This window comes from Heteronotia binoei, chromosome 11 (genome assembly GCF_032191835.1).
Source record: "Heteronotia binoei isolate CCM8104 ecotype False Entrance Well chromosome 11, APGP_CSIRO_Hbin_v1, whole genome shotgun sequence".
In the NCBI taxonomy this organism is placed as follows: Eukaryota; Metazoa; Chordata; class Lepidosauria; order Squamata; family Gekkonidae; genus Heteronotia; species Heteronotia binoei.
In genome coordinates, this window is record NC_083233.1 from 79,454,093 (window position 1) to 79,478,493 (window position 24,401).

The 24,401-nt window shown below is 49.9% G+C and overlaps 1 protein-coding gene across 1 annotated transcript in view; it reads left to right on the forward strand.

Moving 5' to 3' along the window:
* Positions 1 to 24,401, forward strand: part of TCTN1 (tectonic family member 1) — a 40,276-nt gene that overhangs the window by 12,597 nt on the left and 3,278 nt on the right. The window contains 11 exon segments of the mRNA XM_060249665.1: positions 2,370 to 2,539; positions 2,736 to 2,823; positions 4,676 to 4,785; positions 5,034 to 5,054; positions 7,407 to 7,529; positions 10,133 to 10,258; positions 11,242 to 11,324; positions 13,091 to 13,231; positions 15,873 to 16,026; positions 21,084 to 21,209; positions 23,807 to 23,951. Of these exon segments, the coding sequence (XP_060105648.1) occupies positions 2,370 to 2,539; positions 2,736 to 2,823; positions 4,676 to 4,785; positions 5,034 to 5,054; positions 7,407 to 7,529; positions 10,133 to 10,258; positions 11,242 to 11,324; positions 13,091 to 13,231; positions 15,873 to 16,026; positions 21,084 to 21,209; positions 23,807 to 23,950 (1,286 nt within the window). The 3' untranslated portion in view covers position 23,951.

The window sequence follows — 24,401 nt, forward strand, 5'->3', positions numbered from 1 at the left end:
CTAAAAGACCACAGAAGGGTACGTCAGTCGTTTGCTCTACATTCATGGAGACCTTAAGCTAATTGGGTAAAACAACAACAACTATCCGCCCATATTACAAAGGTGTGTTGGCATCGGTATATTTGCTAGTGGTTGGATAATGAGGACCATGTGGCATAGGGGTTAGTGTGTCAGTAGGTCTAGGAAGACTTCTGTTTCTCAGTCTATCCATCTGGCCCTCATCACAGCATAAAGCAGAGGAGGGAGAAATAGCTACATGCCACCCTGAGCTTTTTGGGGGAAGGGAAGGATTCCTGTTTTAAATCTTTCTGTCAGTTTGCTTGCTGCTGTTCCTCCTCCCCGACTTTTCTGCCTCTTTTCCTACCTAAGAACATAAAAGAGGCCATGTTGGATCAGGCCAATGGCCCATCCAGTCCAACACTCTGTGTCACATAAGAACAGAAGAGAAGCCATGTTGGATCAGGCCAATGGCCCATCCATTCCAACACTCTGTGTCACATAAGAACATCAGAGAAGCCATGTTGGATCAGGCCAGTGGCCCAGCCAGTCCAACACTCTGTGTCACATAAGAACATAAAAGAAGCCATGTTGGATCAGGCCAATGTCCCCATCCAGTCCAACACTCTGTGTCACATAAGAACATAAGAGAAGCCGTGTTGGATCAGGCAATGGCCCATCCAGTCCAACACTCTGTGTCACACAGTGGCCAATATATGTGCATTCCAAAAAGCAAACATCAGTAAAATGGAGTCAGATTTCAAAGCATTAGTGTTCTTTGCTGCTCCAGTTTTCCTGTTCCTGCTAGCCCTGTTTCCTGCCGTTGTTTCCCTGTTCTGTGAGCATGCATAGTGTTATAGAATAGAGTCTCCCCATCTTGCAAAGTTGATCCCCGCTGAAAGAAGAAGAAAAATTAGAAAGCAGCATATGGGGGTTGTCAATGACTTTAATCACAGAAGGACTGAATAGTTTTGCAGTGGAAAACTAAATCACCCCTATCAATACCACACACACACACAACACACACACACACATTCACTGCCTCCTGTGGCAGTGAATTCCATATGTTAATCAACCCTTTGGGTGAAGAAGTACTTCCTTTTATCCATTTTAACCTGACTGCTCAGCAATTTCATTGAATGCCCACGAGTTCTTGTATTGTGAGAAAGGGAGAAAAGTACTTCTCTACTTTCTCCATCTCATGCATTAGCTTGTAAACCTCTGTCATGTCACCCCCTCAGTCGACGTTTCTCCAAGCTAAAGAGCCCCAAGCGTTTTAACCTTTCTTCATAGGGAAAGTGTTCCAAACCTTTAATAATTCTAGTTGCCCTTTTCTGCACTTTTTCCAATGCTATAATATCCTTTTTGAGGTGCGGTGGCCAGAATTGCACACAGTACTCCAAATGAGACCGCACCATCTATTTATACAGGGGCATTATGATACTGGCTGATTTGTTTTCAATTCCCTTCCTAATAATTCCCAGCATGGCATTGGCCTTTTTTATTGCAACCGCACACTTGACATTTTCAGTGAGTTATCTACCACGACCCCAAGATCTCTCTCATGGTCAGTCTCTGCCAGTTCACACCCCCATCAACTTGTATTTGTAGCTGGGATTCTTGGCCCCAATGTGCATTACTTTGCACTTGGCCACATTGAACCTCACCTGGTGAAAGGAAAAGGAGGAAATGATTGTCTTGCAGTGGGTTCACAAACCCTGGCACTGATTTCCCTGTGTGACCTTGTTTGAGGTGGTTTAGCTTTCCCTGATCATTCTTATTTCCTTGAAAGAAGGAAGAAAACACCTGTGTGCGAGTGCACAAAAGAAACTCTCAGGGATTCCCCCTCCCCTCAGTTGAGGACAGAAGCCCAAACAGAAAGCAGAAGGGGCCCTGTTTGCATCAGCCTACCCACCAGCTTCCTGTCTGCTTAACTTTTGTGTGCAAGCTACAGGAGGTTTTTCCCATCAAGCAAGGTAAAATGGCAGCAGCATGGAGGCAGGACCAGATCTACATCCATGCAATTCTGTCTCCTCCCATGTATTTATCACAGGGTCATTGCTCGAAATAGGTGTATCATGCTTGCAAGGCAATGGCAAAAATAAAAGCTGTTGATCCCCACGCATGTGAGGCATAGTTTTTCTTCTTGTTGGAGTTTCGTTAACAATTCAATGACTTGTGTCCAGTCTTTGACCTGCTGCAGCTGCATGCAGGTGGATTCCCCCCACGATCTCACACACGAGAAGGGCTCCTGAGCCGAGAAGCGTCCCGTTGGCATGTGTGAACAGTCTTCAGGGGCAGTCCATTACAGTTCCAAAATGCCGTTCCTGCAGTACAACATGACGTGTTACACCGTTTCCCTCCCACCCCAGACAGAGCTGCGCTGTCCTTCCAGCCTCCAGAAATACCCACTTCGGAAAATTTCGATAGACTGCTTCAGGACTATGGCGGAATTACCTTCAGTACCGAAACAGATCTCACGTCAAGTGTTGAATCGGAAACCCGGAATGCCGCTGCAGCTGGTGAAACAAGCAGATATGAGGTAGAGGGGAAAAGCTTCTGGCGTATTGCATTCATTGTGTTACACCTATAACTGTAGAACAGTCATAAAAAGCGGACAAACACCAATACGGTGCCATAAAAGGTTAGACTGTAAGGCTGAAATTAATCGGTGCTGAAATACAGTTTCGTCGGTCCTTAGACATAGAAGATTAAACCCAGCTGTTTTCTGTTGACAGTTCAGGGATCCGATAGAGACAGCGGATGGGTTTCTGTGGCTCCCAGCTCCTCTCTTCTTCTCCCAGTGTACTGACAGCAATCCTGCAGGTCAGAGGAAATTCTCCGCTACAATCTCACAATTCCAGCGCGTCTGTCTGAACAATGCCCCGATGCTTCGCCCCAGCCCACCCAAACCCACCCTACTAGGCCTTTCCTGTTTGAAGGCGTGCCGCTCTTGGTTGTGTTCAGGGTAGCAGACTAATGTGGCGGTGCGTTCTTTTGGTTGCACCTTCTGGGGGGCATTTTTTCTGCAGATCATTCATTTTTTTGTTTGTTGGCAGTTTTTGTCATGATCAGAGGATGGTAGTTGACAACTCCAGGATGGGACTGGGTGAGGGGAGGAAGAGGTGCGAAGAGGCAAAGGGGCGCTAGGCGCTGCTTATGAAGGCCTTAGCACCTGCAGCCAGATCGGACGCAGCAGCGCCTTTCACATTGCACACTCAAACTAGTCGTGTCCATTGCTGAAGAAGATGAAGATAGAAGATACTGGATTTATATCCCGCCCTCCACTCTGAAGAGTCTCAGAGCGGCTCACAGTCTCCTTTCCCTTCCTCCCCCACAACAGACACCCTGTGAGGTAGATGAAGATATTGGCTTTATATCCCGCCCTCCACTCTGAAGAGTCTCAGAGTGGCTCACAATCTCCTTACCCTTCCTCCCCCACAACAGACACCCTGTGAGGTAGATGAAGATATTGGATTTATATCCCGCCCTCCACTCCGAAGAGTCTCAGAGCGGCTCACAATCTCCTTTCCCTTCCTCCCCCACAACAGACACCCTGTGAGGTAGATGAAGATATTGGATTTATATCCCGCCCTCCACTCCGAAGAGTCTCAGAGCGGCTCACAATCTCCTTTCCCTTCCTCCCCCACAACAGAAACCCTGTGAGGTGGGTGGGGCATAGAGGGCTCTCACAGCAGCTGCCCTTTCAAGGACAACCTCTGCCAGAGCTATGGCTGACCCAAGGCCATGCTAGCAGGTGCAAGTAGAGGAGTGGAAAAGAAGATTGCAGATTTATACCCCGTCCTTCTCTCTGAATCAGAGACTCAGAATGGCTTCTAATCTCCTCTATCTTCTCCCCCCACAACAGACACCCTGTGATGTGGGTGGGGCTGGAGAGGGCTCTCACAGCAGCTGCCCTTTCAAGGACCGCTCTGCCAGAGCTATGGCTAACCCAAGGCCATTCCAGCAGCTGCAGGTGGAGGAGTGGGGAATCAAACCCGGTTCTCCCAGATAAGAGTCCGCACACTTAACCACTACACCAAACTGGCTCTCTGAATTCCTTCAAAGCAACATGGGGGCGGAGGTTTAGGACGGCACATTTAAATCCCGTTACGAGCTGTGTCTGAAGTGCCGCTGCCCGCTTCAATCCATGTTGCCTTTTTCCCTTCCCTTTTTCTGCAACACGTTCTGTTTGGGCTTTTAAAGAAATGTTCTAACTTTTGTGCGAGACCGATGCAACAATTCAGTGACAGCTGCGGGCGTCTGCTGTCAGTAGAGGATTTCATGTCTATGTTGGTCTAGCGCTACAGCGCAAAAATTAGAACATTTAAGAAAAAAAGCCAAAATAGAACACACTGCAAAAATGGTGCTTTGTGTGTGTGTGTGTGTGGGGGGGGCAGCAGCCCTATCAGAAGCACCACAGATATTTCAGACACCACGCTATGGCGATTCAGAAGTGCAGAGAACGCCTGAAAAAGGAAGAAAGGCATTTAAAAAATGGGACACAAGCGGCTTTGCTTGAAAAGGTAAATCAAAATCCCTTAGCAGCCAAAACAGACAACAAAGGCAGTTTGCAAAGGGGCGGTGTGTTTCCTGCGTTTGTGCCGTTGTGCCTGTCAACAGCGGCCTGCTGGTTTCAGAACCTCTTCCGTTCTCTTGTCTTCCACGGTTGCTGCAGGGTTCCTGATTGACCAGGCTGTGAAATGCAACCGCATGGTCAAGGCAGACGAATGCGCCGCCGTCCCAGCTCTCAGCATGGAGTTCTACACCAACTCTAGCATTCTGCCGGTGAGCATTGCTTTGGGGAATGCCCTGATGGCTGGCATTAAAGCCAGGGGAGGGAAAGCAGGAGCTCAGGTGGTTTCCCTTTTGCCCAAAAGCCTGTTTTCACACAGTTCATATAGCCGCAGGTCTAATGGTATATAAATGAACCCTGATGGGAAATAATTTTTTTAGTGTGAGATTTCAGGATGGAGGCATCGCCGTTTGCTGTCTTCAGGGGGACTAATTCTTTCTTTTCTTAAAATCCCCATTAGGTACCAAAGTCAAGTCGAAGGGTAGGTGTCTTTCTCTTTATTTCTAATATGTCGTTTCTGCGTGGCTGTGAAGTGCTTCCCGCTATGGGATAACTGGACCTTTTCCAGTGTTCTGTATACGCTCTGTGTGTGTGAGCAGCCGTTCGTTAACACAGGAAGCCCTGCTCAGTTTGGAGCCATGCAGGGTCTTGTACTGCCCATTCCCTGTTTTAACACTACTACAGCAGTTCTGTTCTGCTTACAAGATCATGCGCGGGATAGAGAAGGCAGAGAAAGGAATACTTTCTCACAATACAAGAACTCGTGGACGTTCAGTGAAATTGCTGAGCAGTTGGGCTAAAACTGATAAAAGGAAGTCCTTCTTCACCCAAAGGGGGATTAACACGTGGAATTCACTGCCATAGGAGGTGGCGGCTACAAGCACAGACAGCTTCAAGAGGGGATTGGAGAAACATCTGGAGCAGAGGTCCATCAGTGGCTCTTAGCCACAGCGAATTGTTGGAACTCTCTGTCTGGGGCAAGTGATGCTCTGTATTCTTGGTGCTTGAGGTGGGCACAGTGGGAGGACTTCTGGTGTCCTGGCCCCACTGATGGACCTCTTGATGGCACTTGGGTTTTTTGGCCACTGTGTGACACAGTGTTGGACTGGATGGGCCATTGGCCTGATCCAACATGGCTTCTCTTATGTTCTTATGTCTGGGGCAGTGATGCTCTGTATTCTTGGTGCTTGGGAGGGGCAACAGTGCGAGGGCTTCTAGTGTCCTGGCCCCACTGATGGACCTCCTGATGGCACCTGGTTTTTTGGCCACTATGTGACCCAGAGTGTTGGACTCGATGGGCCATTGGCCTGATCCAACATGGCTTCTCTTACGTTCTTAAGCTCAGGCTGTGAACTGTTCTGCTCAGTAGGGGGAAAAGGTTAGGAGAACATTGGCCAACGGTTAGAGAGAACATTTACCATCTCTATGGTAAAGGCAGTGGAGAGTTGGGGGTTCCTAGACCATCACTTCCAGGTATGAAGTAGTTTCCCTCCCCCTATTTTCTCCTGCCGCATCAGGGAGGGTTGTCAAGCTACTTCTTTTTTGGGGAAGCCCATATGTCTTTTCCAGAAGGAACTCCAGTGTTCTCCAGAACCCAGTTTTACAAACCACTGCAGTCGGTGAACCATAAATACGCCACGTGCAGAAGGTGGTGGTTGGGTGGATCATCCACATGGCACCCCTTAGGGATGTGTCTTGAGTCCACTTCTTTTCACTATTTACATGTCTGATTGTGTTTCTAGCAGTCTGAGTAACAAAATCATTAAGTATGCAGATGATACAACGCTGGTAGGGCTCATCTCTGAGGATGATGAGTCTGCGTATAGGAGGGAAGTTCAACAGCTGTCCCTTTGGTGTAAAGTAAATAATCTTATTTTTAATATAAATAAGACGAAGGAAATTATAGTGGATTATGGGAAGAGTAGTTTGGACATCCAGCCGTTGTTTATTGATGGTGTTATGGTAGAACAGGTGACAGAATGGAAGTTTCTGGGAATTACCATGAAACAAGATCTAACATGGGGGGCAAATACTTTAGCTCTAGAGAAAAAGGCCCAGCAACGACTATACTACTTAAGACTCTTAAGATCATTACAACTGTCAGGGAGTCTGCTGGTTGCCTTTTATCGTAGTTCCATTGAGAGCATTTTATCTTATTGCCTCTGCGCGTGGTTTGGGAGCTGCACAGAAGCAGAGAGAAGGGTGCTCCAAAGAGTGACGAGAAGAGCACAAAAGATTTGCGGATGTTCTCTCCCCTCATTGGTGGATCTGTATAATATGGGATGTAAAAGGAAGATACAAATGATCCTAAGGGACCCTTCACATCTGGGCCATTTGCTATTTGAGATCTTACCATCAGGTAGACGATATAGAGTGTTGAAGGCTAGGACAAACAGATTTAAGGACAGTTTCTATCCAAGTGCTGTGGTTAGGTTAAATGCAGGGTTATGAAGGATTATCTGTTTTAGATGTATTTAAATGGTTTAAATGGTTTTAATGGTTTTATGAATGTTTATCTGTTTTAGATGTATTTAAATGGTTTTAATGGTTTTAGATGTATTTAAATGGTATGAATATGAATATGTGTGTTTGATGTGTTGGTATGTTTGTGGAAGAGCACCTCATTTTGTTGCTCTCTTTTTGTGGAGAACAATGACAATAAATTTATCTATCTATCTATCTATCTATCTATCATCTATCTATCTATCTATCTATCTATCTATCTATCTATCTATCTATCTATCTATCTATCTATCTATCATCTATCTATCATCTATCTATCTAGAAGATGCTGTATGGGTGCCTACTGTAAGATTCTTGGTTATCTCTTCAGGTGAACATCACCGTCCAGTCCATAACTGTGCAGACCCTGCAAGGCCTGCGGACACGCCTGGAGAGTAACGCTCTGTTGCTCCCTGCGTCGGAAGGTCAGACGTGCAGCAATGTGGTTCTTGAGGTCGGTATTGGGTCTCCTTCTCCTCTCAGCACAATCCAAGAAAAGGGTTAGAAGAGAAGCTTATGGCTAATATCAGAAGCCAGGCACCCTGTGATTCTGCAACTGGGCCTTTTCGTTGGGCCCTCCCCTTTTTTTGGGGGGAGGACCTGCGGCTCAGTGGAAGAGCCTCTGCTTTGCACGCGGAAAGTCCCAGGTTCAGTCCCCAGCATCTCCAGTTGAAAGGAACATAGAATCACAGAGTTGGAAGGGACCTCCCGGGTCATCTGGTCCAACCCCATGAACAATGCAGGTGATTCACAAATGCCTTCCCCCACCCCCACCCCCAATCACTCCTGCTCTATGCTGAGAAGAGGGCCCCAAAACAAGCAAACAAAAAAACCCCCTCCAAGATCCCTTGCCAAACTGGCCTGGAGAAAATTGCTTCCTAAATTGCTTCCTAAAGTGGTCAGAGAGTAGGTGATGTGAAAGAGCCAGTTTGGTGTAGTGGTTAAGTGTGCGGGCTCTTATCTGGGAGAACCGGGTTTGATTCCCCACTCCTCCACTTGCACCTGCTGGGTCAGCCATAGCTCTGGCAGAGGTTGTCCTTGAAAGGGCAGCTGCTGTGAGAGCCCTCTCCAGCCCCACCCACCTCACAGGGTGTCTGTTGTGGGGGAGGAAGGTAAAGGAGATTGTGAGCCGCTCTGAGACTCTTGAGTGGACCCGTGGCACCGAGTGGTAAAGCAGCAGTACTGTGGTCTGAACTGTGCTCACGACCTGAGTTCGATTCCAGCAGAAGCTGGATTCAGGTAGCCGGCCAAGGTTGACTCAGCCTTCCATCCTTCCGAGGTCAGTCAAATGAGTCCTCAGCTTGCTGGGAGGAAAGTGTAGAGGACTGGGGAAGGCAATGGCAAACCACCCCGTCAAAAGTCTGCTGTGAAAACATTGTGAAAGCAACGTCACCCCAGAGTCGGAAACGACTGGTGCTTGCACAGGGGACCTTTCCTTTTTCCTGAGACTCTTGAGATTCGGAGTGGAGGGCGGGATATAAATCCAATGTCGCCTTCTTTTTCTCCTGATGACCCTGGAGAGCTGATGCCAATCTGATTAGGCAATACTGACAATGGCCTCTTGGCCGGATTCAGTACAGGGCAGCTTCGTCAAGGGAGGCAGACTGGGCATCTCCTCCACCCCTTGCGCTCAGCCTAGGTGATGCTGCTTATCTTGTTCCATGCAGATGTTAGGAGCCATTATAAGGCAATGGGGAGCACATCAGACTAGGATGTAGGAGCTCGGTATTCCCCACTGTGGTGTGAAGCTCGCCTCGAACCCTGGCTCAGTCATTCACACTCAGCTTAACCCGCGCAGGATGGGTAAATCATAGACATAATGTGTGGAAGGGTGAATCATAGGCACAGACGCTGCTTTTAAGCTCTTTGGAGGAAGGGTGCGAGAAAAGAGGGCAAGGGGGATAGCATCAGCGGCTGTAGCAGAGTGCCACCACCAGTGGATCCAGTGATCGTACAGGGGCCTAAACCACTTTCTTTGGTTGCCTAGAATCTTCTCCCAAAATGCCTGCGGGGTGCCTCCAAAGCATTCCAGGAAGCCCTTTGTCTTCTCGTGGCCAAAGCCAAAGCATTTCTGGGAGCATCTGCTCACTGGTGACCCTTGCTCCGCCCTTCCCCCTGCCCTTGAGGCTAAATCTAGATTGTAAGCTCCTTGGGGCAGGAGCCTTGCTTTGGCTGAGACCCTCAATGAACAGCCACATGTATGGGGGGGGTATAGATAAGACCTGGGGTGGGGAGCAGTGTTCCCACCAAACCGAGTAGGAGTCGAGTTGCACCTTTAAGACCAACTTAGTTGCCCACTTGGATCTACCCACTAAACTGAGTTGGCGTGAGCTAGCTCACAGATTTTTAGCCTCCAGCTCACACATTTTTGCCTCAGCTCAGGAAAGATGACCCCAGAGCACGCTAATTGATGCAGCAGCTCACAACTTGAATGCCGGTAGCTCACAAAGAAGAAGAAGATGAAGAAGATATTGGATTTATATCCCGCCCTCCACTCCAAAGAGTCTTAGAGCGGCTCACAATCTCCTTTCCCTTCCTCCCCCACAACAGACACCCTGTGAGGTAGATGAAGATATTGGATTTATATCCCGCCCTCCACTCCGAAGAGTCTCAGAGCAGCTCACAATCTCCTTTCCCTTCCTCCCCCACAACAGACACCCTGTGAAGTGGGTGGAGATATTGGATTTATATCCCGCCCTCCACTCCGAAGAGTCTCAGAGCGGCTCACAATCTCCTTTCCCTTCCTCCCCCACAACAGACACCCTGTGAGGTGGGTGGGGCTGGAGAGGGCTCTCACAGCAGCTGCCCTTTCAAGGACAACCTCTGCCAGAGCTATGGCTGACCCAAGGCCATTCCAGCAGGTGCAAATGGAGGAGTGGGGAATCAAACCCCGTTCTCCCAGATAAGAGTCGGAACGCTTAACCACTGCACCAAACCGGCTCTCTCAAAAGTAGAATTTTTGTTCACAAGACTTTGCAGCTTAGAGAGAACATTGGTGGGGAGGCTTGTTTTTAATAGTTGCTAATCAGTTAATTTCCAGGTGTTCTTTGTTTTCAGGTGCGGTATCGGATTACTTTCACAGAGGCGGGTGAGATCACTGCTGTGGCGGCATCTCTTGTCCTGGCGACCATTCGCACGGCCGATGGTTTCATCCAGCAAAGCACCGAAGTCCGCTTCATTCCGGTAACTTTTGGTGGCTTCTTCGAAAGAATAGTGGTTCTCTAGAAGAAGAGGAAGAGCCCCGTGGCGCAGAGTGGTCAAGCTGCAGTACTGCAGTCGGAGCCCTCTGCTCACGACCTGAGTTCGATCCCAGCGGAAGCTGGTTCAGGTAGCCAGCTCCAGGTTGACTCAGCCTTCCATCCTTCCGAGGTCGGTCAAATGAGCTTGCTGGGGGATGAAAGTGTAAAAGACTGGGGAAGGCAATGGCAAACCACCCCGTAAAAAGTCTGCCATGAAAACGTGAAGGCAACGTCACTCCAGAGTCGGAAACGACTGGTGCTTGCACAGGGGACCTTTCCTTTCCTTACATCTATTGCTGTGGCCTCGTGGCACAGAGTGGTAAAGCAGCAGTACTGCAGTACTGTGGTCTGAACTCTCTGCTCACAACCTGAGTTCAATTCCGGCAGAAGCTGGATTCAGGTAGCTGGCCCGAGGTTGACTCAGCCTTCCATCCTTCCAAGGTTGGTAAAATGAGTACCCAGCTTGCTGGGGGGAAAGTGGAATGACTGGGGAAGGCAATAGCAAACCACCCTGTCAAAAGTCTTCCATGAAAATGTTGTGAAAGCAACGTCGCCCCAGAGTCAGAAACGACTGGTGCTTGCACATTGGACTACCTTGACCTTGACCTTTAGAAGAGGTGACAGAAAGCACAGGCCCCCCTGGAAAAGGCCAGGGCCACTCATCTCCAGTTTCAGCTGCCTCAGTTTCCTGTTTTCCTTCCAGTCCCTTCTTTTGAATACTGCTGGTTGCCGTTAAGTTGCCTGTATGCACTTAAAACAGCAGCTTAATAATAACAACGTGAAATCAATTATTCCATTTCACTGCTTATTAAACAACGATTCAGTAGGTATTTATACTCCAGGGAGAATTTTCATATTAGCTGTTTTGCATTCAAAATAAACAGCTAAGAGAGAGCCAAAGATCTATTGTTTGTTTGTTTTTAACAGCAAAACACTCGACCGCTTGGTCTCAGTGGAAATCCTGGCTACGTAGTTGGGCTGCCAATCAAGGCTGGATTTAGATCTCCTGGATATCCTTTTGCTCGACCTACGGGTGACTTGCCCACAAAATCCTGCAGGGGAGGTAAAATGGGTGCTGATGCATTTCTAGTGGCTGTCTTTCAAACCTTGAGCTCGTGTCCCATCCCTTCACCCGCCCCTGCCCAGAATGCTGTTTCTCTGTGAGAGTTTGTTATTCTGTCTTGAACTGGCGACTAGAGGGTTGGACTTCTGTTGGGAACTTGCTTCGAGTCGCAGCTGCTGCATTATCCTGGGGAAAGCTGCAGGAAAGCCGACTGCAAAGCGTCGTGCCAGCTGCAAGGTGCTTTGGTGTCCGCAGGTCTCCCCAGGCTAACCTGAGCTCTGGATGTTTGGTGATGGAAACAGGCGAAGTTCTCTCGCCTGCACTGTCTGTTGCCAGGCAGGGTAGGGGTCATAGAATCTGTTGCTACATCTGTCACACAGGAAGGGGAACGGCTGGGGCTTAATGGTGGACCATCTGCTTGGCATGCAGAAGGTCCTGGGTTCAGTCGTCAGCATCTCCTTTTTCAAAGAACCTGGCAGCGGGTGATTTGAAAGAGCTCTGCATAAGACCCTGGAGAGCAGCTGCCAGTCTGAGCAGACGATACTGACTGTGATGGACCGAGGGTCTGATTCACTAGAAGGCAGTTTTGTTCTATTGCTTCAGACCAGGGGTGGCCAAACGGTGGCTCGGAAGCCACCTGCGGCTCTTTCACACACAGTGTGTGGCTCTCAAGGCCCCCGCTGCACCATTGGCTGGCAGCCTGGAGAATGCATTAAAAGTTAAAGTTGCTTTCTTCTCACCTCTCCTTCCCTCCCTCCCCGCATCTATTCCCCTCCCTCCCTCCGGCTCTCAAACATCTGACGTTCATAATAATAATAATACCTTTTATTTATATCGCGCCCTCCCCGCTGAGGCAGGCTCAGGGCGGCTAACAACATCAATCAATATAACAAACGATACAGTACTTTAACAGTAGGTAACAATTCATTAAAATTCTAAAAACAGTAAAACAATAAAATTAACATCTTGGTGCTATTCTGACAGATAACAAAATCATTTAAGCAGTCTCTCAGTGTTTAGTCGGTGAAGGCTTCACTAAAGAGGAAGGTCTTGCAGGCCCTGCGGAAACGGTCAAAGTCCCGCAGGGCCCGCACTTCCTCTGGGAGCTGGTTCCATAGGTGCGGGGCCACAACAGAGAAGGACCGAGTGCGGGTACTCTGCAGTTTTGCTTCCTTCGGCCCAGGGATAGTCAACAGGTCTTTCCCTGCTGACCTCAGTGCTCTCTGGGGTTCATATGGGGAAAGACGGTCCCTCAGGTAGGCAGGTCCTCGGCCATATAGGGCTTTAAAGGTAATGACCAGCACTTTGTAACGAATCCGGTGTATAACAGGCAGCCAGTGCAGTCCGCGCAGCCCTGGCTGTATGTGCTCCCGTTTTGGGAGCCCCAATAACAGCCTAGCCGCCTGATGTTCATTCTGTGTGGCTCTTACATTAAAGCGAGTTTGGCCACCTCTGCTTCAGGCCAACATGTTTGCCCACCTGGACGCAGCTTCATGTGTATTTGAAACTGGCTCAAGTCTCATCAGTTCACTTGTAGGCTTCAGGTGGGTGGTTTGGTGTTCCCAGAGTGGAAAAACACAGTGAAATTTGAGTATAGGTTATAAGAGAGGGTTGCCCCGCTGGATCAGTTTGGCTGTATCCCTCGTCAGACCCTGCAAAGATTCAAAAGTCTGTGTTCTGTCTGTATATTTCCCCTTGACTCTTGGCATTTACCTCTGGAATCATCCAGACCCTGGCGAAAGACGGCCAGCTCACCATGTTGAAAAGCACGCCTGCTCAGGATTGTTTAGCGGCGGAAGGAATCAGAACTCCCGTATTATTTGGGTACAACATGATGTCCGGCTGCCAGCTACGGTGAGGACAGAAATAACCTTATCGCACAGCTTCCCAAACCGTATTGTGATGCAGGGCAGGCTACAGTGATCCCTTTGTCTTGCGTTGGGAGGCAGGATCAAGAAGTATCTTAAGGAGGAAGTCTAGATTGCTTTTCTATTGGTTTAGATCTGGTGCAGTATTGAGTTGTCATTGTGTAATTGGTGTAACAGTTCTGCAAAATCTTCGTTTGCCTATGCGTGCTTATGCTTTTGTCTGTAAAGTTGCCAGCATTTTGAACTATGTTAGGAATAGGTGCTTTCCTTGAGCATGATCAATCAATACAGAAAAGGGTTTCTGTTTTGGTGGTTAGCAGTGACCCCTTCTTTGAGCCCATTGTAGAAGAAGAAGAAGATATTGGATTTATATCCTGCCCTCCACTCCGAAGAGTCTCAGAGCGCCTCACAATCTCCTTTACCTTCTTCCCCCACAATAGACACCCTGTGAGGTAGATGAAGATATTGGATTTATATCCCGCCCTCCACTCCGAAGAGTCTCAGAGCGTCTCACAATCTCCTTTACCTTCCTCCCCCACAACAGACACCCTGTGAGGTAGATGAAGATATTGGATTTATATCCCGCCCTCCACTCTGAAGAGTCTCAGAGCGGCTCACAATCTCCTTTCCCTTCCTCCCCCACAACAGACACCCTGTGAGGTAGATGAAGATATTGGATTTATATCCCGCCCTCCACTCCGAAGAGTCTCAGAGCGGCTCACAATCTCCTTTACCTTCCTCCCCCACAACAGGCACCCTGTGAGGTAGATGAAGATATTGGATGTATATCCCGCCCTCCACTCCGAAGAGTCTCAGAGCGGCTCACAAGCTCCTTTCCCTTCCTCCCCCACAACAGACACCCTGTGAGGTAGATGAAGATATTGGATTTATATCCCGCCCTCCACTCCGAAGAGTCTCAGAGCGGCTCACAAGCTCCTTTCCCTTCCTCCCCCACAACAGACACCCTGTGAGGTAGATGAAGATATTGGATTTATATCCCGCCCTCCACTCCGAAGAGTCTCAGAGCGGCTCACAAGCTCCTTTCCCTTCCTCCCCCACAACAGACACCCTGTGAGGTAGATGAAGATATTAGATTTATATCCCGCCCTCCACTCCGAAGAGTCTCAGAGCGGCTCACAATATCCTCTACCTTCCTCCCCCACAACAGACACCCTGTGAGGTGGGTGGGGCTGGAGAGGGCTCTCACAACAGCTGCCCTTTCAAGGACAACCTCTGCCAGAGCTATGGCTGACCCAAGGCCATTCCAGCAGGTGCAAGTGGAGGAGTGGGGAATCAAACCCGGTTCTCCCAGATAAGAGTCCGCGCACTTAACCACTACACCAAACTGGCTCCCCACTTGCCCTCATTTCCTCATCGCTTGCCCAGCAGTCTCTAAAGTTTTGTGCCCCTTGGCTGCTGCCACAGTGCCAGTCCTACAGTTTGACACCACTCCTGCCTCTGTGGGGGGGCCAGCTGCCCAGAGCCCTTGTTTGGGGTATTTTTGAAGGAAGAGGAGACCCAGGCAGTCAAAGGAGGGGGCCAAGATTTCTCCTGACTTCTCTGATGCTTCTTTCTCCAGCAACTCCTACCAGCTTAGGGGTTCAGCAATGTCCCGGCTTTCTGGATACTTGCAACCAATGTTCCCTCTAAGCTGCAGAGTCTTGTGAGCAAAAATTCTACTTTGTGAGCGACTGGCATTCAAGTTTTGAGCTACGGCATCAAATTACTGTGCTCTGGGGGCATTTTTCCTGAGCTAAGACAAAAATGTGTGTGCTGGAGGCTAAAAATCTGTGAGCTAGCTCACGCCAACTCAGCTTAGAGGGAACATTGCTTGCAACTCTTTCCCTCAGCATCCTTCTATCCAGATGAGTTGCTGTCAAGGTCTTAGAATGTGCTTTGGTGGTTCCATGTTGACCACCCATGACCTCCCGCTTTCCATTTCTTTCAACCTGGTTGAAATCATTAGGGTTTGTAGAATCTTTCGGGCTCAAGTGCCGTGTTCTATTGGAGAAAGTTTTTCTTCCAGACATTTTGTTCTCAGCTGCGGAGAACATCCTCAGTGGCGTTGCAGCCGGAGCAGGCGCTCTGAGGATGTTCTCCGCAGCTGAGAAGGAAACGTCTGGAAGGAAAACTTTCTCCAGTAGAACACGGCACTTGAGCCCGAAAGATTCTACAAACCCTAATGATGTTACCAGCTGTGAAAACCTGAAATCTCTGGTTGGAATCCATTAAGTATAACAGATTATTTATGGAAATAAAAAGAACGATGGAAGTGGATCTGTTGGATCTCTTTTGCTCCCCACCCCCACTGCTGCATTCAGCGGCGTGAAAGCTCAAACGATGGGCTGTCATTTACTTACTCGTTTCGTTTACACCCTGTCTTTCTTCCCATTGAGGATCCAAAGCGGCATACGTCATTCTCAACAACCCTGCGAGGTAGGTTAGGCTGCGAGAGAGTGTGACCGGCTCAAGGTCACCCAGCAAGGCTGCATGGCACAAACGGGGAACCAAACCTGGGTCTTCCAGACGCTAGTCTGACAACTCCTAAGCACTACACCACAGGGGGTGTCCGAAGAGTGCTCAGCTTGTATCTCATGTGCTGACTCAGATGACTTCTTTTCTGGCAGAATAACCGAAGATGCTGATTGCCTGCTTTTGGCGCCAGCCCTCCTGAACGTGCTGAAGGGGCAGAACTTCCCAGACTGTGTGGCCTCTTTTGGAAATTCTGAGCCCCGGAATGGACTGGACTGGGTGCAGATACTTTACAACAACAGCAAACCAGTAAGAGCATCTCTCTCTCTCTGATAACTTTTTCAAGTTAGAAATTAACAAAATAGCACCCTTTCCCGTCACCCTATGTAGGGCTGTGGCTCATTGTTAGAACCGCTGCTTTGCATGCAGAAAGTCCCGTGTTCAGTCGCTCAGTGCCAGCAGTTTGACTCGGTTCAAGGCAGCTTTGTGTGTTCACCATCTGAGATGAAGTAAAGAAGATCCGGATAAAAGCAGACCATTTTTTCACATGGGTTCATCTGCCCCAGATTCGATGGGAAGTGTTTTCCCCATCCCCTGCTTCCCTACAGTATCGTGGTACATTTGTGCACCTTCCAAAGTTTTCTGGCTTCGCTCCGGTAGTTCTCAAACCTGCTTTGTTCCAAGGTTTTGGGAAACATCACCGTAAAGTCTGGATAGCCGTGGTGTGGATGGGGAAATTCAGATTTTCCCACCCATGTGGCAGCCCAGTTCCCCATATACTGTCCCCGAGGCAGCCATTTCTCCCCCCTCTCCTTTTATTTTTTACAATAATGAATATTAGAATATAGCAATATTAAGATCATAAGGCAGAACGCAACGACTTGGCAACAGTGATCCATGCCCCGGTCACCTTGAGATTGATTTACTGTAATGCTCTCTACATGGGGCTGCCCTTGTCTCAAACCTGAAAGCTTCCACTATTGCAGAATGTTGCAGCCAGGCTGCTAATGGGCCTTCCCTTGCGGGAGCACATTCAATCTGTGCTGAAAGCACTACACTGGTTGCACATCTCATACTGTCTTCGTTTCAAGGTGCTGGTTCTTACCTTTAAAGCCCTATATGGCCAGGGACCTGCATACCTTAGGGACCGCCTTTCCCCACGTGTTCCCCGGAGAGCACTTTGGTCAGGGTCACAAAATCTACTCTCAATCTCATGACAACTAGAGCCAGGGCCTTTTCTGTTGCAGCCCCAAGCTGGCAGAACGAGCTCCCTGAGGAGGGTTAGCGCTAGGGTTGCCAAGTCCAAATCAAGAAATATCTGGGGACTTTGGGGATGGAGCCAGGAGACTTTGGGGGTGGAGCCAGGAGACATTGGGGCAGAGCCAAGAACAAGGGTGTGACAAGCATAATTGAACTCCAAGGGAGTTCTGGCCATCACATTTAAAGGGACAGTACACCTTTTTAAATGCCTTCCTTCTATAGGAAATAATGAAGGATAGGGGCACCTTCTTTTGGGGCTCATAGAATTGGACCCCCTGTTCCAATCCTTTTGAAACTTGGAAGGTATTTTGGGGGGAGGCACTAGATGCTATACTAAAAATTTGGCACCTCTACCTCAAAAAACAGCCCCCCTAGAGCCCCCGATACCCATGGATCAATTCCCCATCATTCCCTATGGGAATCGTTCATGGAGGTGCATGATGTCTGTGGGGGAGGGGCTTCCCCCGCCAGCCAGCTGACTGGAGGAGGGGGGAAGTCTGTAAAACCGGGGGATCCCCCTCTGGGACCTGGGGATTGGGAAGCCTAGTTAGCACCCCGTGAGAGCTCGCACAGTTCCGCAGGGCCTGTAAGACACAGCTCTTCCACCAGGCATTTGGAAATCAAGATCACAGGCTACAAACAGACTCTGAAACAACTGAGCCCCCTTGAACATGAACCTAAGATCGGTCTTTCTATAGAACATCCAGCTGGAATAACAAGTAGAAAATTTAAGGATCATTTTAGCACCTGAAACGGTTTTTATGTTTTTACCTTTTATGTATCTTTTAAATATTTCAATGTGGTTGTATGTTCTATGTGTTTACATAGGCGTGTAAGCCGCCCTGAGCCTGCTTTCGTGGGGAGGGCGGGATATAAATTTAATTAAATAAATAACAGGAGGTGAGACAGCTTCTCTGAATACCCAGCATTCTTTAAAACGATAATTAAAAAAGTCTCCAGCCTCTTCCATTTCAGAGACTTAAGGGAAAAGGCAAATGTCTGCAAGAGAAGAGGCCGGAGTGAGTCTTTTTTTTAAAAAAAGAAGAATTCTGGGGATTTTTTACAACTGTTATTAGAATGCTTTAATGCTGTAACAATACCTAGTGCTTTTTTTTTTTTTCTCTTAGAAACATTTCAAGAGACGTGGTAGCCACCTAGGGAAGGTGATTTTGCTTGCTGCAGGGTGTTAGGCTAGGGGAACTTGCAAGGAAACCTGCCACGTGGAAGTCCCCATTGTTGTTATATTTTAACAGTAGCCACACCAGTGAAGGGGAAACCACACAGGCTCATTTCCCTGTGGAAACCCCCGTTGTGTGTGTGTGAATAAATATATAAATATGTTAAAAAACACAGAGATCAGGGCTAATGCAAAGTAATAACTCCGGAATAATAAAAATGTCCATATATACACTGAAGAATATTAACATAGGAACATAAGAGCCGATAATCCATCTAGTCCAGCCTCCTGCCTCATATGGTGGCCAAACCAATTCTTCTGGGCAGCCGACAACAGGGCCTAGAGCAGGGATGTCAAACATGCAGCCTGGGGGCCAAATCAGGCCCCTGGAGGGCTCCTATCAGGCCCCCAAGCAACTGGCTGCCATCTGCTTCCTTCTCCCTCTCTCTTGCTTCCTTTTGCATCACAGCTTGCTTTGCATGGCTTCCTCAATCGCATAGGAATTACAGATCAAAACCTCTGTTTTTTTCCATCGGCTGAGGCGCCTCCCTTGGGGAGGAAAGGGGGGAGAGCTTGTTTTTCCAGGCTCTTTCAGTTGCACAGCAGAGCTGAGTCAAGCCTCTTTCCCTTCTATTGGCTGAGGCTCCTCCCTGGGGAAGGAAGGAAAGAAAGAGCCAGAACTTCCTTTTCCCGGTTCCCTGGATCCCGTGGGAGAAATACAAAGAAAGTGCCTTTAAGACCAAAGTGCTAACCTTTTAAGCAGGTTTTTTAAAAAGGGGGGAAAAAATGTAATCGTGTTTGTGTCCTTTATAAGGTTTATATCTCTGCTACCTGACCTTAAATAGGCCGGCCCTGACAAAATCTCATTTATGTCAGATCCGGCCCTCATAACAAATGAGTTCGACACCCCTGGCCTAGAGTCTAAGGCTTCCCCTGATGTTGCCTCTTGGCTTTGGGATTCAGAGGCTGTGTGTCTTCTGAATGGGGAGGGTCCCCTCCGTCACCACGGCTAGTAGCCCTCGGTAGACTCGTCCTCCACGAACCTGACTGATCCCCTTTTCAAGTGGTCTATTCTTGCGGCACGCACCCCAGGCAGATAGTTCCACATCTTCCGGCAGATCGTGCCACATTTTAATCTCTCTCTCTCTCTCTGTGTAAAGTGGTATTTCCTTTTGTCCACTCTTAGCCCTGCCTACCTCCCAGACCCGCTGACCAGGTCTGTTGAAAACTGGGAAAGGCAACCAGATTTTGAAGAAGTTGGCCGGCTTGGCCTGGACTCTTCTCGCTTGGTGGATCATGTGCCAGACCTTGCGTGGGTGACCTCTGAAAAGCAAGACCTCCCCCCTCCCGCCCCCTCCTCAGCTACTGCTGTTCCTCTTCTCCCTGGAGAAGTTTTCCAGGACAGAACTTGTTTTTGGGCCTCAAGACAGCAACTTCAAAGGGGGCTCCCCTCTCCCACTGAGCCACACAGGCGGGGGGGGGGGGGGCGCTCTGCGTTGCACTGCATTCGCTGTGGCAGGCAGGAAAGCGCTTTTCTGATTTGCTCACTGCCTCATTTGAACTCAGCTCTCCCTGGCCCACGGCTGTAACTAGGTGGGGGCAGCAACCCCTCCCAAATCCGCTAGACACACCCATTCCTGGTCCTGACCGGTATTCCCTCTAAACTGCAGAGTCTTGTGAGCAAAAATTCTACTTTGCGAGCTACTGCTATTAAAAGCTGTGAGCTCATGGCATGAAAGTTGTGAGTGACTGCATCAATTGTTGTGCTCTGGGTTCATCCAGAGCCAGTTTGGTGCCTTGGTGAAGTGCACAGACTCTTTATCTGGGAGAACAGGGTTTGGTTCCCCACACCTCCACTTGCAGCTGTTGGAATGGCCTCGGGTCAGCCATAGCTCTCTTATCTGGGAGAACTGGGTTTGATTCCCCACTCCTCCACTTGCAGCTGCTGGAATGGCCTTGGGTCAGCCATAGCTCTCTTATCTGGGAGAACCGGGTTTGATTCCCCACTCCTCCACTCACAGCTGCTGGAATGGCCTTGGGTCAGCCATAGCTCTCTTATCTGGGAGAACAGGGTTTGATTCCCCACTCCTCCACTTGCACCTGCTGGAATGGTCTTGGGTCAGCCAGAGCTCTCTTATCTGGGAGAACCGGGTTTGATTCCCCACTCCTCCACTTGCAGCTGCTGGAATGGCCTTGGGTCAGCCAGAGCTCTCTTCTCTGGGAGAACCGAGTTTGGTTCCCCACAGCTCCACTTGCAGCTGCTGGAATGGCCTTGGGTCAGCCATAGCTCTGGTAGGAGAAGTCCTTGAAAGGGCAGCTGCCGTAAGAGCTCTCTCAGCTCCACCCACCTCACAGGGTGTCTGTTGTGCGGGAGGAAGATATCGGCGATTGTAAGCCGCTCTGAGTCTCTGATTCAGAGAGAAGGGCGGGGTATAAATCTGCAGTCTTCTTCCTTCCTGAGCTACGATAAAAATGTTTGAGCCTGAGGCTAAAAACCTGTGAGCTAGCTTACGCTAACTCAGCTCAGAGGGAAGGCTGGTCATGACCCCTTCCCCTCTTATTTATGCCTCATTAATTAAATTGGCGTCCCCTGGTGCCCCCTCCAGAGAAAAAGTCCTAAATATGGGCCTGCCCTGGCCCTGACCCTCATCAGCCAGTAGCCAAAGTTACCCCGCTCTAGAGCAGCCAAGGAGAAACCGCAGCCGCTGCAAATCCCGCCGACAGTTAAGTGCCCTTAAGCCAATTGGAAGCAATGGGCTTAGGCATGCTTAGCTGGGCTGGGCTGTGGCCAAGGCGCGGAGCGGCTTTAATAATTAGCAGGGACGGTGATGGATTTGTGCCGCGCCGCACGGGCGGAGCTCTTCCATCTTGCCAGGCTTCCCTTGCGAAGGGACTGACTTCCGTCTCTTTCCCCCCCTTCCTCCTCCAGAACGGCTGCGAAATACCCGTGCGGTTTGAAATCGAAGCGAAGTGGACTAAATACGGCTCCTTGCTCAACCCCCAAGCCAGACTCGCCAACGTCACAGTGACGGTCGTGACAGCTGCCCTGCCACGGGTGAGTGAAGTGCCCCAGGAAAGCCGGTGAATACCTGAAGCTGCCTCAGACCGAATCCCAGCCCTGCGTCCCTCAAGGTCTGCGTTGGCCGTTTAGACTGGCAACAGCTCTTCAGGGCGTCGGAGAGATGGAGGCCTTTTGCAACTCCTGCTCCCTTTTTGCTTGGTTCTTGGAGGGCAACGGTGGGAAGGCATTTGGAGTTCTGGCCTGCTGGTGGACCTCCTGATGGCCCCTGGGTTTTGGCCGCTGTGTGACACCAAGTGTTGGACTGGATGACCAGTTGGTTTGAGCCAACATGGCTTCTCTGGGGCAGTGATGCTCTGTACTCTTGGTACTTGAGGGGTAACAGTGGGAGGGCATTTGGAGTTCTGGCCCCACTGGTGGACCTCCTGATGGCCCCTGGGTTTTGGCCACTGTGTGACACCAAGTGTTGGACTGGATGACCAGTTGGTTTGAGCCAACATGGCTTCTCTGGGGCAGTGATGCTCTGTATTCTTGGTACTTGAGGGGTAACAGTGGGAGGGCATTTGGAGTTCTGGCCCCACTGGTGGACCTCCTGATGGCCCCTGGGTTTTGGCCACTGTGTGACACCAAGTGTTGGACTGGATGACCAGTTGGTTTGAGCCAACATGGCTTCTCTGGGGCAGTGATGCTCCGTACTCTTGGTACTTGAGGGGTAACAGTGGGAGGGCATTTGGAGTTCTGGCCCCACTGGTGGACCTCCTGATGGCCCCTGGGTTTTGGCCACTGTGTGACACCAAGTGTTGGACTGGATGACCAGTTGGTTTGAGCCAACATGGCTTCTCTGGGCAGTGATGCTCTGTACTCTTGGTACTTGAGGGGTAACAGTGGGAGGGCATTTGGAGTTCTGGCCCCACTGGTGGACCTCCTGATGGCCCCTGGGTTTTGGCCACTGTGTGACACCAAGTGTTGGACTGGATGACCAGTTGGTTTGAGCCAACATGGCTTCTCTGGGGCAGTGATGCTCCGTACTCTTGGTACTTGAGGGGTAACAGTGGGAGGGCATTTGGAGTTCTGGCCTGCTGGTGGACCTCCTGATGGCCCCTGGGTTTTGGCCACTGTGTGACACCAAGTGTTGGACTGGATGACCAGTTGGTTTGAGCCAACATGGCTTCTCTGGGGCAGTGATGCTCCGTACTCTTGGTACTTGAGGGGTAACAGTGGGAGGGCATTTGGAGTTCTGGCCCCACTGGTGGAGGACCTCCTGATGGCCCCTGGGTTTTGGCCACTGTGTGACACAGAGTGTTGGACCCACTTCTCCCAGAGAAGAGTCCGCGCACTTCACCACTACGGAGGCTAGATGGCCCTCTGACAGCAATGCAGATCCTGTGAATTCAGGGGGAGGTGTCGGTGAGTTTCCTGCATTGCGTAGGGGGTTGGACTGGATGACCCTGGAGGTCCCTTCCGACTCTAGGATTCTGATTCTGTGAACTGAAGTTTGAATGGACAGCGTCCTCCTTGTAGTCATGAGGGCTGGGAATGCTTTTCTTTGGAAGCGAAGCTGAAAGCTGAGCTTATCTAGCAGCGTCGCTCTGCAGTCGCTCAGCATCCCACACCTGCTTCCAGGCCTCTGCTCCTCTTCTCTCCGTTAATAGGTCCTCCCAGGTGGCTGGCATTTTTGGCAGAACAATTTTAAAACCTGGCGCTCAGTACAATTGGGCCCAGCCTGCTAGGAGGCTCTCTTTGAGCTGGCGTGAGTGGAAAGCAGCCGACTTGAGCAGATTTGGGAAGGGCTGGCCTATGAGTCAGCTCAGGAACTTCATAAACGTACCCTGAATTTCAAACTAAGACAGCCTGTTTTAATGCTGGGCTGTGGGGGAGCTTAGGAGGAGGAGCCTACCAAGGGAAAGCGGGGGGGGGGGCGGGAACATCCCAGCAACCCACCAAGGGCACAGCACCTGTCAAGCACAGCAGGTTCTCCAGTTTCCTCAGATGCGCAGATCCAGGGGGGCACATTTGTTATCAGAGGAGCTGAGCAAAGAATTAATAGCAGGTTCATTGGGTGCTTGCACCAAAGGCACTTCTCCATGCCCTTGCACCAGGGGTGGCCAAACTGTGGCTCTTTCACACAAATTGTGTGGCTCTCAAAGCCCCCACTGCCCTGTTTGGCCAGCTCGGAGAGGGCATTTCTCTCTTTAAATCACTTATCTAAGCCAAGCCAGCCAGCCAGCTCATTTAAGAATTGAATAGTTAAAAGTTGCTTTCTTTCCACCCTTCCCTTCCCCCCCCCTCCCCCCTCCCTTCCTTCCCCCCTCCCTCCCTCCCTCCCTCCCTCCCTTCCTTCCTTCCTTCCTTCCTTCCTTCCTTCCTTCCTTCCTTCCTTCCTTCCTTCCTTCCTTCCTTCCTTCCTTCCTTCCTTCCTTCCTTCCTTCCTTCCTTCCTTCCTTCCTTCCTCTAAAACATCTGAGGTTTATTCCATGTGGCTCTTACATTAATCAGGTTTGGCTACTTGATTGGCTCTTACATTAATCAAGTGTGGCCACTTGATTGGCTCTTACATTAATCGAGCGTGGCCACCCCTGCCCTACACAGGATCCGACTAGTAATGACTGGACCCGGCCGTTTGTCTCTTGCAGGTCAGTTCGGGGAGCGAAAGAACCATTCCAATCCTCAGCTCCGTGGCGTTTGTTGATGTTTCTGCCCCGGCTGAACCAGGCTACAGATCTCCTCCTACTGTCGAGGCCAAGCTGCCGTATGACTTTTTCTTCCCTTTTGTTTAGAGTAAGTACAGAGCTGGAACCGCACAGGCTTCGGGAGGGAGCTGCGTTCCGATCTGAGTTGGACTGGACTGGGGAGGATGTTGCCCAAAGGATGCGGTCCCTAGAATCTCGCTCTGAGCGTGGCCTGTCCAGTCAAGGCGAATCGAATCGAGGAGGGTGAAGTGTCTTAAAGAGGGACACGGCTAGAGGTGGTGGGAGGTGCCATCAGATCACGGCTGGCTTCTGGTGACCCCTGGTGGGGTTTTCAAGGCAGGAGAGGAACGGACAGGACCAAGTAGGTGGCCGCTTAGGGCGCCACCTGGCCTAGGGGTATGACGAGGTGGCCCCCCCTCATGCGCTGCCTTCCTGACCTCGCTGAGTCTTCCCAAGTTGGGGGGGGGTGTGGCAGTGATTCTCTAAACCACTGCTTCAAACCGTAGTCCGCGTGCATTATGATTTGTGCACCGCAATT